Source organism: Mastigoproctus giganteus, chromosome 4 (genome assembly GCF_048544385.1).
Source record: "Mastigoproctus giganteus isolate SK-2022 chromosome 4, ASM4854438v1, whole genome shotgun sequence".
Taxonomy (NCBI): Eukaryota; Metazoa; Arthropoda; class Arachnida; order Uropygi; family Thelyphonidae; genus Mastigoproctus; species Mastigoproctus giganteus.
Genome location: NC_143578.1, coordinates 180,111,820 through 180,129,330, shown reverse-complemented (window position 1 = coordinate 180,129,330; position 17,511 = coordinate 180,111,820). Strand labels below are relative to the sequence as shown.

Genomic DNA, 17,511 nt, shown 5'->3' with positions numbered 1-17,511 from the left:
TCCATTGATAACCGCACTGTCTTCTCCCACTGAACCATTCCTTTATCCATAGCAGTAAAATTCCTTTAATGCCACACTGCTCCAATTTGTACAGCAGTCTTATGTGTGACAGTGTCAAAAACTTTCCTGAAATCCAAGTATATGATATTAAAATTTTTTGCTTCGTTTCTTTATCACTCCATCATAGCATTCAATCAAATTGGTCAGACAAGATCTCCCAAATAACAAACCCATACTGTGTTTGAAGGCCTTATACACCTCAATGTATAATTGTGGCCTTGTCTAGATGATCCTGCATTACTTCTTTTACTAGTGACTCCATTATTTTCCTTGGAACAGTAGTTAAACTAACAGGTCTGTAATTACTTGTATCACCCTTTGACTCCCTTTATATGCAGTGGGGATAATACAAAGGTTGGCAGGGTTGTTAATGACAGTAATGGCAGCGTGCTACTGCAGTAAGATCTAGAAAATTTGGGCAGATGGGCTGAGAAGTGGCAACTGAAGTTTAACATTGACAAATGCAAAGTACTGCATATGGGTAGAAGTAATCCCAGAGAAACATAAACATACCAACTGTATGGTACTACACATAGGGTGGTAGAAAATGAAAAAGACCTGGGAGTAATTGTGCAGTCAGATATGAAGTTTTCTGAGCAATGCAGACAGGCTGCCAGAGCAGGTCATGGGGTTTTGTCAATAATATACAGAAATTTTGCTAGCAGAGAAAAGGAGGTGATTGTCCCTCTGTATAAGGCAATGGTCAGGCCACACCTTGAGTACTGCATACATGTCTGGAGGACACATTTTAGGAAGGATGTAGATTTGCTTGAGCGTGTACAGAGAAGGGCAACAAGATTGGTGAGGGGAATGAAGGGATCCTTTTACCAAGAGAGGCTTATGTTCTGCAAATTGCAGTGGCTGGAGACTAGGCACCTGCGAAGTGATCTGATTGAGGTGTATAAGGCCTTGAATTGGTTGAGCACGCTGAATTCTGATGGGATTCTTCCGCTTGTTCAGACCGCTTGTAAATTCAAATTGAGAAAAGACAGATGTAGAATAGATGTGCGGAAAATTTGCTGGAACAAACTTCCATCTGTCGTTGTGGAAGTTGATAGGCTAAATAAATTTAAGGAGGAACTGGACAAACATTTAGAAGGAACTGTTTTGTAATTTTTTTTTTTTTTTTTTTTTTTTCTTTTGGTTGATGCTGCATAAGCTCATACACTTACTTTTTTTTTTTTATGTGAACCCCAAACACGAGAGGTATTAGAACCTATAGTACTTAGTACCGTGCTTGGGTTTGAGGTTAAGAAGACGAAAGAAGATATTTGTTGACATTGGACTTGAACTTCTGTAGATTGTAATTTTCAGGAAATACGTATGAAGGAAGATAGTTCCAGAAAACGGCAGTTGAATGAATAAATGAGGAAGATGAAAAGTTGGTTCTGTGGGTTTGAAGTTGGACAGTAAATGGATGTTGGCTGGTGGCGGCACGTGTTCGGACTGTTTTGAAAGAGAGAGCAGGAATTATAGAAGCCAATTCAGAAGAACAGTGCCCATGGAAGTATCTGTAGAAGAGGCATGCAGCAGAAACAGTGCGTCTATGAGAAAGTGAGTGGAGAGACTCTGTTAGAGATGAATCATTAATTAACCTAACTGCCCTCTTCTGAATGGAATCAAGAAGCCAGAGAGAGGTTTTGGGGGCACCACCCCAGATATGGGAACAATATTCCATGGCAGGGTGAATTTGCGATTTATACAGAGTGAGCAGCTGTTTGGAAGAAAAGTAACGCCGAGAGCGAAAGAGAAAACCAAGTTTTTTAGATGCAGAGGAAGCAATATTTGTAATGTGCTTGTGCCAAGAGAGATTAGAAGTCAGGGTAATCCCCAAAAGAGATATATCATTTTGCCTAGATATATCATATATCAAAAGAGATATATCATATATCATTTTTTGGAGTGTCACTAAAGATAAGTATAGGAGCAGAAGAATCCTTTTTGCGAGATATAAGACAAGACTGAGTTTTAGAAGGGTTGAAATCAACTAAGTTGTCTTTGTCCCACTGGAGAATTACCTGAAGATCGGCATTTAAGGAATTGGTAGCAGATTTTCGAGAAGTTGAAGCTGATTGAGCAGGACAAGGTTTCTCAAAATGGAAAGTTGAATGCAATGTGCTATCATCGGCAAAACTATGGATAGGATTTTCAGTCAATGGAAGAAGGTCATTGATATACAAGAGGAAAAGAGTGGGGGAAAGAACTGAACCTTGGGGGACACCTGCATTAGTGGAGAAGTTAGAAGACAGAGAGCCATCTACCATCACCCTCAGTGAGCGATCAGAGAGAAAACTGGATAACCAATTACTAAAAACAGTTGGCAAACCATAAGATGGAAGCTTGTTTAGAAGACCTTTATGCCAAACACGATCAAAAGCCTTTGAGATGTCAAGAGCAACTACTTGTGTTTCACCGAACCTTTCCATTGAATTAGTCCATAAATGGGTAACATAAGCCAGAATATCTCCAGTGGATCGACACTGACGGAATCCATACTGGTGATCGTTGATCAGACGGAAGGTTTCTAGGTAGTTTAAGAGTTGGCGGTTAATTGATTTTTCCATTACGTTAGAAAGAGTAGAAGTAATTGCAATGGGACGATAATTGGATGGGAGGGATTTGTCACCCTTTTTAGGAACTGGCTGGATATGAGCAAATTTCCAAGCAGAAGGAAAAACACCTTTGGAATAAGAAAGTGAAAAAAGGCGGCAAAGAATAGGAGTAAGTTCAGGAGCACAGGTTTTGAGAACAAGTGGAGAAATACCATCAGGACCTGGAGCTTTCTTAGCATCAAGATTCATCAAAATCCTTCTGTATCCTTTTGACGGAAGACCACAGGAGGCATTGAATGGAGCGTGTTGGGAATGGTGGGAGGTGTTTTACCAAGATCATTAATACATGAGCTGGAAGAAAAATGGGATGCTAGCAGGTCAGCTTTATCCTTGGCTGAAGTGGCATCAGAACCATCTGGTTTGGACAGAGGTGGGAGCAAAGATGGGCAAAAGTTTCGGCCAATAGCTTTGGCAAGAGACCAGAAATCTTGCATCACATGCCACTACTACTACTACTACTACTACTACTACTTTTACTAGTGACTCCATTATTTTCCTTGGAACAGTAGTTAAACTAACAGGTCTGTAATTACTTCTTTCACCCTTTGACCTCCTTTATGCATTGGGGATACATTCACACATCTCCAGTCCGCAGGTCTCCTGGGACCTCCCCTGGTCCCAGGAGACCTGAACATATAAATATAATGATTGTAAACAGAACATATAAATATAATGAATTGTAGACCAGCATCTTGGCATGAGGGTCTGATGATGTCATAAAGACGGCATTAAAGAGTATTCACAATTATCCATTTACTTAATGTTAATTTGTTTAATTTTAATTATTAATCTTATTAAATTAATAACTAATATAAAATTATTTAAACATGTTAAAATTTAATCTTTACTTGATGTTTGCTAATAGCTATTTGTTAACTAATTTAAGACTAAATCTTAACAAATATGAAATTTGCAATAAAATTAACAAATTTATGTAATTCAAATCATCCTACTTTACCAGATCTGCTGTCTTTATAGTCACTGAAGAAGTGGTAGAGCAAGTACCAAAATCATTGAGAATAATCTGTAAGTCTTTAAGAAATTAAAGGCAAATTTTCACTCCACACAGGTTTAGGTGCTCGTTATTCCACTGATTTCCAGTTCTTTATATACCTGTGTACCATGCCACTAAAAGAATATTTAAGATCCTTACCGCATTAATACAAAAATCCGACTTTAGGGTAATCAAAATGCATGGGTTCAGTTATACAAGTTTAATTATATTACTAATTCTGATTGAATCAATTACTTACAGGAATATTTTAGAACAAAAAGACTTGAAATCATGTAAATGACACTTCTTCTGTAATGTCCATATCTGTTTTTGTCTCTTTTTTTTTTTTTTTTATTATTTACAAAAGAAAAGGGGGGAAACTTAACTATCAGTGCCCAAATTGATCACAACATCTGCGTGTTTTTTTTTTTTTGTTTTTTTTTTGTAAAACAGTGCCAATGTACCATTATTTTGAGAGAGAGAGAGAGAGAGAGAGAGAGAGAGAACAAAATCATTCAAGAATGTGCAAATTGTAGAAAGCATGATACATGCTATTCATAAATTTCAAATAAACCTTTTCTTTCATTATACACTAATACATTTTATGGCAGAGGTGGATTTTTTTTAAAAAAATTGTCATATTTAATTTTTAACCGAAACTATTTTGTTCCAATGAGACAAATGACAAGACACACAAATATTTTTGCCACAGTGAAATTTTTGTTAATATAATATTCACAGTAAAGGGATTTTACTATACTCTTGATCTGATTATTAGCAATGACTCCTCATATAACAAGCATCTTCTGTAAAGGAACCAAGTTCACTATATGAAGTTCTCTGAGTAGTGTACACAGAATGCTAGGACAACTCATGGGATTCCATCAGGGATATACAGGAATTTTTCCGGCAGGAAATTATCCCAGTGTACAAGGCAATGGTTAGGTTGCATATAGATTTGGTAGCATCATTTTAGGAAAGATGTAGTTCTGCTGGAATAGGTCCAACATCAGTCACGAGTACAAAAGTATATTGCAGAATTCATGGTTTTAAATGGGTTCAGTAAACAGATGCCTAGTGCAAATCAATTTAAAGAATAATTGAACAAATTATTAGATGGGATGGGTAAATGAAGTAGGGAACTCTTTTTTATAGCTAATTCTGTATAATATTGCTCCCTTGCATCATTTTGTCACTACCATAACTGGCAACTTATCAGGCTATGGTAATCAATTTCTAAACTGGAAGATCCATAAAACCTTGGTAAAATAAAAATGCATATGACACTTTTTGACATATCTAGGAGTAATGACCTCAGTACATGAATATGAGGAAGTTCAATTGAAGAGCTACGTTTGTATTTTCAAAGGTTGGTATAACATTTAAAAGAAACAAGCAAGTTGCTTTATTCAATTCAAAAAAAGAAACACGAACATACTTTCTGTACAAGTGAGGATAACATGCCTAGAGTTATCAGCTTGATTGGCCTGTTTAGGATTGCTTGCACCAGAAATTTGCCATTCAGACATTCTTTTTATTGAGTTCATCAATTTGCCTTCTTTCAAAATTTTTGGATTAACTGGATTTGAACACAAGTTAGTGGCACCCTCAATGATTGCTTGTTGTACTTTTCAATTTGGTGGCACTGAAAAGTGTGCTCATATTGCTTTTATCAACACTTCTAACCTCTTTTATAAACAGATTTGTCAAAGGATGACACTATTCTAATAATCCAGATACACATTTAAACAAGGACAGCCAACGTGTACACGCATGCTTCAAAATCGTTTTTTGCCTCAGTGGCATGCATCATTTGGAGTTTATTAAAATCTTTCTTACCTTTTAGCACTTCTTCCTAGAGAGTAGTAAATGTGTACAAAGTATTCATCCACTTTCACTGGAAGGCAAGCAGATAACTTTTCAGCATGCAAATTAATAAGATGATGAGGATAGCCTATTACCACTAAGTGCTCAATCTCCGCTTTCTTTTCTTACTACTCAAATTTTCAGGCTTACTATAGTGCATTATTAACAGTAAATGCCAGACAATTTCTTAAAGGAATCCCACATGCTTTTAGTTTGTTTAAAAGAAGTTGCCCAAAGTTGAACTCTGAAGCCTTCCCTTCCAATGCTGGCACTGAGATAAAGATGCTTTCAATTTGATGAATTTTTTATTATTATTATGACAGGTCACCACAATGAGATATGGCATGGAATCATTGTGGTTACTACAATCTGTAGCAACTGAAAATGGCCCATTTTTCAGCATCATTTGCATCTTACTCTGATTTGTACTAAATCCATGTTTTCTGATAATGCATTATCGGAAAACATGCCTGCATGATAAGCACAACTCAGAAGAAGATGCAAATACACATCTGGCATATACGACATTATCATCATGATATACAAGATCTGTTTTTGTAATTCTTTCTAGGTGTTGCACACTGTCATTAATGCTTATTAGTTTTCAAACATCTGATTTCATTACATTTCCCACCATTTGAAACTGAAAAATCATATCTACATACAGAACACAAGGCAAACATGTTACCTTTTTCTGGATTTTATAATATAATACAAGGAAAATCCTGTGTATATGTATTGTGAAATTCATTGTATTTCTTCAGCATCTTATTGAATGACATTATTAATTAACTTCACACTGCAGAGGTATAATAAGAAATAAATGCATATAACAGCAAACAACACTATTATTGCATTGCAGCTTCCTATTTTTAAATGTAGATTACCACAGCATAGGTGCCTCCGTAGCCAGATGGGCAGGAGCCGCAGTGCATAGCACACGTTTCTTGATTAGACCGGGGTTCGAGCCCGTGACCACCAAATACAGAAAGGTCAGGGAATAATCACCACATATCCTCAGAGCAATATGTTGCCTTAGTTGCTAATGCTCCTAAAATCCAAGTAACAACCACAGCATACATCTGATGGCCAATTAATTAAACTAATCAGAAATCCACAAAATTTTTAAAAATTCAAATTTTAATATAGTTTTATTTATTTGTGAAAAGCAAAACACAGAGAAAAACAAAGTTTTTGCAAAAAAAGGCAGAAAAACTTTGTCACAAAATACATTAAGATAATGAGATGGAGAAAGGCTAAACCAAGTAAAAAAAAAAAGCAGATTCTCCATCGAAAATCCGGAGGGTTTACAGGTATGCACTAGGCCTGATGTAGCCGAGTGGTCAGGAGCGTGAGTGCAGTAGCATGCGCCCTTCAAGTAGACCAAGGTTCAAGCCAGTGACTGCTAAATATGATTAACATTTATATTGATGATTTATTGTAAACTCCACTGACCTGGCGGCCGTGCCGAAGTATAAACAAGAACATTTTTAATACTAATAACCAACACTAAAATATAAAATTTTTAAATGTGGATGTCACTAGACTATTGTATGTTACTATCCTCACTAAATCACTTCCACTACTGATTACCATAAATTAACACTAACTATTAGGATTTAATGGTTGTAAGTACCACTCAAATACACTTTATACCAAACCAAAAAAAATAATATTCAGTTATATATAATGTACAATTTCACAAAGAAATGCTTACCTACAATGCAGCGGTTTGGTACCGAAACATTACCATTGGTAATAGCTGTTTATTGAAAGAAATATAACTTCTGAAATACATGTCTTGATTTCAAAACTAAACTCAGCAGTGTAAAAAAATACCATAAGATAAAAATTAAATTTGGAACACAATTAAATGAAAAATACTTATTAACTTATTCAGTAATAGATATGATAAAACTACTCACATTGTGGACAGATTAGATTTAATTAACTAGAACTTCAGTTAGACTGATCTCCACTGTTATATTAAGAATATCTGATGATATCAGGAGAGAAATCAAGAGAGTACAAAAGTTGCATACGTCAGACTGAAGAAAGGCCTTCACAAAGCAATGATAATCAGTGAGGTAGCTAACAGATATTCCAAAGAGAATATCCACAGACAGAAAAGTTCCATGACTGTACATAATATGAAATATGTATGTTGTAAAAAAAATTTAATTTCAAGTCTGAAGTCTGGATTTAAATTATATCTCCTGCTTTTTCTGATAAAAATTACAAAATCTCCTTCTTTCTACAAGTCCAGAACTGGTAGCTATGCTGTTGTCCCAGAGATATTTTTATGCATTTAGTAAAGAAAACAATTTGCTTCACTTTTATATTTTAATAAGTTTTTAGACTAATAACATTTTAGGTCAGAAAGCCTCAAACTATGACATTAGTTAGTGTCATTACTGACATTCTACACAGTTTGAATTTTTTAGACAAACTGAAGTTTGTACATTGGCATAATTATTGTAACAACTCATATTGTGAAATCCTTCACAACAAGTTGCCCTCCTTATACTTCAAATAAATAACACTTCCCCATTAGAGAAAACTACTGATACTTAAGTTTTTATTAAAAAAAATGGTGAAAAGGTATAACTGAAAGTAAGTAAATGTGTAAATTGTAAGAAACTGGTGTACTATTTTAATTACACTGGCAACAAATCTATAAATTTTATGTTACTGAGGCATAAAACTTACACTTTTTACTTTTGTGACATCTTTATTCTTTTCCAATCGGTTCATGCAGGACTCAAAGTCTAACAGTTTATCATACCTTTTCTGGATAATATTGGTAGGACCATCAAAGGTTTGAAGAAGCTGTTTCAGTGGAGCAACCACATTTCTGTTTATGGAAGCTTTCTGTAAAGAAAGACAACTAAGCACTACTGTTTTATTAATATAAGAAAAATCACAGTTAAATATTCAACACTGCATTTGAATAGAAACACCGGTTATGAAAAAACACAAGAAAACTTTAAAATATAAAGAATATTTGGTTGCCCTTTGTTATCTGTACATGGCATCATGTGCAAATGATATGGAACATGAATAACTTCAAGAATTTTGTGGAATTTGTTTCAAACGTCTTATTTAAACCGATAACTTTCAATATTCAGATATTGCTGCTCAAAAAGAATGAGTCTATTTTTTCAACAGCTACAATTTATAGTGCTCTTTAGTTTTTAACAGTTTTAGTGCTTTTTAATTTTTAGCTTTTTTTTTTTTTTTTTTTTGGTGACTCCAAAGGTGGCAGATATTTTGAACTGACAAATACTTTAGTACCACGTGTGGGAGAACTTGAGTTTCTCCTAAAGATTCCATGGAATTTGCTATATGAATAAGATAAGACAATGTATCACCAGTGGAATGGCACTGACAGAATCATATTGGCAATCATTAATGAGATGGAAGGTTTCACAAGAGTGCAACAGTTGACTCTTGATGAACTCCATTACTCTGGAAATACAGTAGTTGCTTTAAGTGCACTAAGACATATGAAAGGGAGAGACTTTTCACTCTTTATTTGTTTAGGAATCTGCTGCATATAAGCAAATTTCCATGCAGAAGGAAAAATGCATGACACAAAACCAATTTATTCTGGAACATGGATTTTAATGTCATCAGTTTCTTTCACTCACTCACACTCTCACTCTCTCTCTCTCTCTCTCATGCACTAGTCCCAAAGAAGGTAGTAATTATCGGTAACTTTGTCAGAGAAACAAGAAATTTGTTGTGCAAAAAGGAAAACTGGAATGGGACCAGGGTGTCTGCCAGGGGAAAAAGTAGATGATGTTGTAGAATAGATATCTTTTAAGGGCATGAACGGTGTTATTGTTGTACACATGAACATTAATGATATTAAGAGTAGAAGATCTGAGGATTTAATTAACATGTACAGGGCAATGTTGGGAAAAAGTCTCAAGTTAGGATTAAATTTGAAAGTGTCTACAATCCTGCCCAGACACGATGGGAGGGAGTAAATATTGAGCACCCAATCAATCAATTTAGCCCTGGAGAGACTTTGCAAGGCTGATGGATAGAATTTTTCTCAATGTGATATGTGTTGCTTGTTAACAGGAGAGAATGTTTTATCAGGATGGGATACACTTAAATAGAAGGGATGGAGAAGTGTTCACTGATGCTATCAAAGCAATGCTAGGTGGATCATAGCTTGGGGGGGGATACACAGACTAATACATTAACTAGAGCCACAGATGGAAGCAAAAGTGATTCATGCACTGTTCTATTCGAAAGTGCAGTGACCTGGAAAACAATTTCCAGGTTGCTGCATGTTGAATTTTCAGGGATTTCAAGGCCCGCTGCAAGTCATGAAACAAGCAAACACGTGGCCTATATTAGGGTAACTAAGAATAAGTACAGGTGCATGTACACTAATGCTAAAAGCATAGCAAATAAATTTGATTAAGTCATTGTGAGGATAGGAGAGTGGGGGACCTTGCTCTTAGTTTAGAAACATATTAAATCTAAGGCAGTACATCCTCTCAACATGATTGGGCAGTGAGTGCAATGCTGAGTCAGTTTGGTGTGACATAAGCACTGGAAAATCAAAAATGAGAGAAGAGTGCTATGATGGTAATGAGTATAACAAACAACTACACAAAGAGTGGGCTAGTAACATTGTAGTAATCAGTGATTTTAACTTTCCAGATATTGACTGGAACTTGTGGGTTGGTCACTCAAACACTAGCAAGAGGTCTGTAGATTTATTGGATGACTGTTTACTACAGCAGGATGGAAGAGAAGTAACATGACAAATTAATACTGTTGATCTGAATATTAGAAGTGACCCTTCGTACATTAAGAATCTGCAGGTGAAAGACTATCTGGGTGGCAGTGATCACGGTGTGCTGAGGTGGGAGTTAATTAAACACGTAGGGTTACTACAGTGGTCTCCGACAGTTTTTAAATTGTATGCAGTTGGACCAACTGATGTTACCAACAAAAAATTCTAAATGGGAGCAGTCAGGGAAGTAATCATAGAAGCTACCAGGCTTTTCATACCAATGAAGAAATGTGGTTCAAGGATTAAACTTAAATGGATCTCAGATGAACTATTGAGATAAGTGGCAGAGAAGAAGCTTTAGGTGCTAATAAATTATAAGGTGTCACAAAAGCCTGTGATACGTATAAATTAGTCTGTAATTAAGTCAGAAAGGAATTGTTAGGAAAGCTAAGGCAGATTATGAGAAGTCTCTGGCAAAGAATTGAGAGCAGCAAAGACATCTATGCTTATATTAACAGTAAAAGGAATGGGTTGAATCACATTTGGCGACTTGATGTCAATGGATTAAATGTTCCTGACCCTGCTCAGGTTGCCGAGAAATTGAATGGGCATTCTGCATCTACATTCAAAACAACAAAGACTTCTTTACTTATGTAAACTCTAAAAGAAAGGGAACGAATCAGATTGTGCACTTGATAACGATGGTTTGACTGTTGATGATCCTGCTCAGATAGCTGACACTGAATAAGTATTTTGAGAAAATTGAATGAATATTTTGCATCTACATTCACACATGAGGAATTCTGTAAAGAAGGGGAAGACAGAAGTTCATTAAGCTCTTAACAGGGAGTTATATGATTCTGTAATAACGGAGAGCAAAGTGGAGGATAAATTGTTGGTTAAACATAAAAAAGGAACCTGGGATGGATGGGATCTATCCAGTTATATTAAGGGAGGCAGCAAAGGAAGTAAGCAAAACCTTACAGGGTTGTGCAAATGGGGGGGGGGGTATAGTGTGATTTCTCATTTGGAGTAATTTGAGTTTAAATTCCACCTGCATAACTGATATGCAGTGTACAGGTGGAATTTACTATTGGGTACTATTCAAACAATATCATCAACAGTCGATCATCAACAGTCGATGGTTCGACTGTTGATGATCCTGCTCAGATAGCTGACACTGAATAAGTATTTTGAGAAAACTGAATGAATATTTTGCATCTACATTCACACATGAGGAATTCTGTAAAGAAGAGGAGGACAGAAGTTCATTAAGCTCTTAACAGGGAGTTATATGATTCTGTAATTGTTGTTGTTGTTGGGTTTTTTTGTCGCAAGAGCTACTTTGGCCATATTGCGCCTGTTCTTGTCGAGAGACACAGTAATGATTAATAAAAAGGGTTTATAGGAGCATAAATATATTAATCTGTTTTAGATAGTGGAAAAACTCAGGTAAATTGGAGTTGTCTCCAATCATATGTCTAATTTGAAGAGGTTCATTTAAATTTGATAGGGATCGGAATGATGTGTTTCTGGCATACTGATGGTGAGTGCACTCTATAAGAATATGTTTTATGGTTAGCGTTGAATTACAGTGGAAGCACAGTGGTGGATTATTTCCTCGCAATAAATAGTGATGTGTAAGTTGGGTATGACCTATACGTGCTCTGGCAAGCACAACCTCTTCATGTCTGTTTGAACGGAAACTAGATTTCCATAGCTGTGGATTCTGTTTTATATTTCGTAACTTGTTATTTACCTGATTATGCCAAATTTCTCGCCATTTTTCATTGCAAATGTGGCGTATGATTGATTTATAGTCTGTGTAAGGAATCCGGATGTGGTTATTATCAGTGGGGTTTCTTGCTGCTTTATCTGCACTCTCATTTCCTGGTATTCCAGTGTGCCCTGGAATCCAACAGAATGTGACAGTCTGCCTATTGTTATGAAATTCGGATATTTGAGTTCTTATTTGATTTATTAGTGGATGTGGAGAGCGAGAATTGCCTTGGAGGGCTGTCACTGCACTAAAGGAGTCTGTATAGATAATAGTCTTCGGAGTGAAAACATGAGCAAGTAAGGTCAAACCCATCTTAATGGCATAGAGTTCTGCAGTGAAAACGCTGCATTCTTGTGGTAATGAAACAGACACTGTTGATGTTGGTAGCACCACAGCAGCTCCCACAGCTGTGTCATTTTTAGAGCCATCAGTATAAATTTCCAAAGTGTCTGCATTTGCCAAAGAGTGAGCTGCATGTAGTTTCTGAATGGTTGGATTGTTCAGGGAGTGTTTCCCCCAACGTCGGAAATAGTCATCACACGAAGGTATACACACTTTCCATGGAGACTGTACAATTTCTCTGTCTTGATGTAAATTGTCCAACTGCATATTCCACTGCTGAATCAGTTCTTGTAGACGGATTCCTGTATGTTTGTTTTCACAAGGCTTATTTCTGAAAAGGTTTACCCATTGTGGATCATAGAGGTATGACCAGATAGGATGAGATGGAAGGCTATATATTTTAACTGCATAATTGAGGAGCAGCATCTTTCTCCGAAGGTGGAGTGGAGGTTCATTGGCCTCTATATATAAGCTTTGCACCGGCGAAGTCCTGAACGCCCCAAGAGCAATCCTGAGCGCACTATGTTGTATTGTGTTGAGACAGGCTAACAGAGTCTTTCGGGCAGAGTCATAAACAGGAGCACCATAATCTAATCGAGATCTGATTAAGGCCCGGTAGAGGTGGAGTAGAGTATAGCGATCAGCTCCCCATGTCATAGATGAGATGACTTTAAGTATATTCAGCTTTTTCATACAGACAGTTTGCGTTTGTAGTATGTGTTTCTGGAATGTCAGTTTAGTGTCAAGAGTTATGCCCAAGAATCGGATATTGCTGGTAATTGGTATCGGTTGTTTTTCCAGTGCTAATTCAGGTTCTGGATGTAGTTGGCGTTTTTTACAAAAGTGAATGGCTGCAGTTTTGGTTGCTGATAGACGGTAACCATTACGTGAAGTCCATGACACTATTTTGTTTATTGCAAGCTGCAAATGTCGTTCAATGGAACGCATATTCTGTAAATGGCAAGATATCGCAAGATCATCAGCATAAAGATAGATTTCTACGTTACTCAAGATGTTCTGCGCTAGATTGTTTATCCTAAGAGCAAAGAGGGTAGCGCTGAGTACCGATCCCTGTGGTACACCTTCTCTTTGGATAAGAGCTTGCGAAACAGCATTACGATAACTCACTTGAAAGGTTCTAATTTTAAGGTAACTCTCTATGATCATTGGGAGTCGACCTCTGAGTCCTATAGCATATAGGTCTTGCAGAATACCATAGCGCCAGGTGGTGTCAAAGGCTTTTTCAATATCCAGGCACACCATGACAAGATGTTCTTTCCGAATAAAGGCGTTCCATATGTTACACTCAGCTTTCACCATAAGGTCTAATGTGGATCGGTTTTTGCGAAAGCCGTATTGATTACTACTGATGACTGAGTGGGATTCTATGTACCATACAAGTCTATTGTGTACCATCTTTTCCAATGTCTTGCCCAAGCAGCTGGTAAGGGATATCGGTCTATAGTTGCATGGATTCGTCTGATCTTTCCCAGGTTTGGGAAAAGCTAGCACTGTTGAATGACACTATGAGCGAGGATAATAGCTTTCGGAGAAGACCCGATTCAGAAAAAGCAATAGGGAATTTAGAGCCTTTTTGTCTAGGTGTTGCAACATGACGTAATAGAGACCATCAGGTCCTGATGCCCCATTTCTTGATTTGTTTAGAGCAACCTGCAGCTCCAACATTGTAAAGGGTTGATTATATGGGAGCGCTATTCTTGTACTGAAATTTAATTTGCTTTGCTCAGTCCTTCTTTTAAGTTGCTGAAAAGATGGTTCATATGCAGCTGTATCTGAGATATTGGCAAAGTTTTCTGCTAGAGCATTAGCTATTTCATCTGGAGATGATAAATCTTGTCCATTCCATCTCAGTATTGGAGAGGATGCTGGGAGAAATCTACCATTTAGTTTTTTTATTTTATTCCAGATTATTCTGCTGTTTGTGTTCTTCGTTATAGTAGAGGCAAACTGAATCCAAGAATCTCTTTTTGCCTTTTTCCTTACGAATCGCGCTTTTGCTTTCAGTTTTTTGAAATTTATAAGGTTCTTGGTAGTTGGGTTTTTACGAAACAGGTTCCATGCCCTGTTTTTCTCTTTTTTTGCAAGTTGGCATGCTTCACTCCACCAAATATTGGCATGTTTAAACGAACCAGTACGCATTTTTGGTATGGCTTTGGTCGCGGCATTCAGAATCTGAGATGTGATGTGCTGTGTGGCATCATCAATGGATTGGAAATTGATAATTTCATCATTGAATGAGATACTGAGAGCAAATAACTTCCAATCGGCCTTGGAAAATTTCCATTTTAAGCGGGAATTATTTACCTGAGGGATTCTAGTTATTTGGAATTCGCAAATTATTGGAAAATGGTCACTGTTTAGCGGATTGTCCAGAATTGTCCAGCGGATGAGTGGATATAATGTTGGAGAGCAGATTGTCAAGTCTATAGCTGTAGTTGTTCTAGTAGAGAAATGGATGTAAGTATCAGCACCAGTATTCAACAGTGTTAGATTGTGTTTGTCAAACAGCAACTCCAGAACTTTACCTCGTCTGTCTGTATGTGGGGAGCCCCAGATCGGGTGGTGTGCATTAAAATCTCCAAATAAACAAAATGGAGGAGGGATCTGTAGTAGAAGTACTTCTAGGTCATTATAAGTATATTCTTTGTTTGGTGATAGGTAGATTGAAACTACTGTTAACATGATTCCTAAGGAGACACGCACTGCTACTGCTTCTAAGGAAGTTTGCAGTGGAATGTGTTTAGTAGGGACTCTTGAGTTTACTAGAATGGCCACACCTCCACGCACAGTGGTATTATTATTTCTATTATGTTGATATATAGTATAGTTCTTGATTTTTGGAATTACTTGCGGAGGTAAATTAGTTTCTTGCAAACATATGCTTACCGGACTATACTGTTGGATTAGGTCATGGATATCATCGATATTACTACGTAGACCTCTACAGTTCCACTGTATTATGTGATCCATTATTTGATTTTGGCGGTTGTGTTTGATTCAGTCTGTTTTTTAGGTCCAGTCTGTTTTTGTCTCTCAAATTTTATTCTTTCTTTTTTCAAAAAGATAGGACGCGCTGTGTCCATGTCATCATCTGCGTACAGATCTAAGATTGGCTCATCCGGGCTGATGTTTTCATTAGTATCCATATTTGTTGTATTTTGCTGACTTTTCTGCCTTGGGACTGCTGTTTTAGTTTTTATAGTTTCTGAGGAAGTCTGCAAAGCCGTTGGCGGTACTGTAATTGGTGTGTTATTGGCACTGTCATTCACATGCTGTTCCATAGTAGTTTGCTGTGATTTTGAGAGTATTTCTCTAGCCCAGTCTGCAATAGACATGGATGGGGGAACTGACACGTCAGTTTGAGTGGCTGCTGACTGATATTTCTTTGTTGCTGCTGCGTAGGTGTGTTTAGTTGTAGTAAGCATAATCTGCTTCTTTGCTTCTTGGTATGTGACTTTCCGCTCTACTTTATATTGTTGGATCTTTTTTCCTGTTTTCCACAGTTCACAGGACTTTGAGTAGGCAGGGTGTTGGCCTTGACAGTTTGAACAATGTGGTGTTTCCGCATCACATTCCGTTTGTGCGTGGGATTTTGAACCACAGTTTGGACACACAGCATCCCCTCGACAGACGGTCTGAGAGTGTCCAAACTTTTGGCACTTATAACATCTGATGGGATTAGGAATGTAGGGTCTTATACGGCAATTGAGATAGCCGGCTTTAACACTAGATGGTAAATTTGGTGTGCCAAACGTAAGGATGATGTTCCGCGTTGGAACCAGCTGGCCATCTTTTTTGATCATGATGCGCTTAGCATGTGTGACTTTTTGTTCTTTTAATTCTTCGACTAATTCGTCTTCTGTGACATTAATCAAATCCCACTCAGTGATGACCCCTTTGGAAGCATTTAGTGTCGCATGTGGGGTAACTTGCACGGGAATACCACCAAAGGCTGAGAGATTCAGCAGAGTCTCTGATTGCTGACGGCTCACACTTTCAATTAGTAAATCACCTGATCTAAGTCTTTTCACCATTTTAGGTGAACCTGCTGTATTTTCCAAACATTTCTGTATCAGAAACGGGGAGAGTGTACTCATGCATTTGTTTGACAAGGAGTGGAATATAAGGAAAGATGGACATTCCTTTTGCTCTGTGTCAGTCCTCAGTCTTTTCGACTGTGATGTGTCATGGTCATTATCATTTGATTTAGGACATGAGCGCCGAGGCTCAATTGGAGGGAAATTGTCAAATTCCATGTTTGCTCCTTTTCGCCCCGGGAGAGTGGCTTTCTTCTCCCAGGTTACCGGCCCCGCCACGTGGAGGCAGGAGCGGTGCCACCAGTGACCAAGCGGTTGTAAAGTTTAGTAGCTTGTTAGTAATTAATATATATACTCTGAAAAAAGAAAGGTAGTTTTCCTTTCTTGGTTCTTACTTTAACGCTTGAAGCACAGAACCACTTTAGCTAAACAAAAGAGAAAACGACACTAGAAATAAAATTGAACTTTGTCGCTTAGAAATAGCACACTATATATCTCAGAGAAAATCGCTTGTCACTATCGCTTGGCACTCGGGGCCGATTCTGTAATAACGGAGAGCAAAGTGGAGGATAAATTGTTGGTTAAACATAAAAAAGGAACCTGGGATGGATGGGATCTATCCAGTTATATTAAGGGAGGCAGCAAAGGAAGTAAGCAAAACCTTACAGGGTTGTGCAAATGGGGGGGGGGGTATAGTGTGATTTCTCATTTGGAGCAATTTGAGTTTAAATTCCACCTGCATAACTGATATGCAGTTGTACAGGTGGAATTTACTATTGGGTACTATTCAAACAATATCATCAACAGTCGATGGTTCGACTGTTGATGATCCTGCTCAGATAGCTGACACTGAATAAGTATTTTGAGAAAACTGAATGAATATTTTGCATCTACATTCACACATGAGGAATTCTGTAAAGAAGGGGAGGACAGAAGTTCATTAACCTCTTAACAGGGAGTTATATGATTCTGTAATAACGGAGTTATATGATTCTGTAATAACGGAGAGAAAAGTGGAGGATAAATTGTTGGTTAAACATAAA

At 37.3% G+C, this 17,511-nt stretch overlaps 1 protein-coding gene across 1 annotated transcript in view; it reads right to left on the bottom strand.

Moving 5' to 3' along the window:
* The window catches only part of LOC150087229 (dynamin-binding protein-like), a 427,088-nt gene that overhangs the window by 77,716 nt on the left and 331,861 nt on the right, over positions 1 to 17,511 (bottom strand). Inside the window, exon 18 of the mRNA XM_090372415.1 lies at positions 8,242 to 8,399. Coding sequence (XP_090228541.1) covers positions 8,242 to 8,399 — 158 coding nt within the window. The remainder of the gene's footprint in view (positions 1 to 8,241; positions 8,400 to 17,511) is intronic.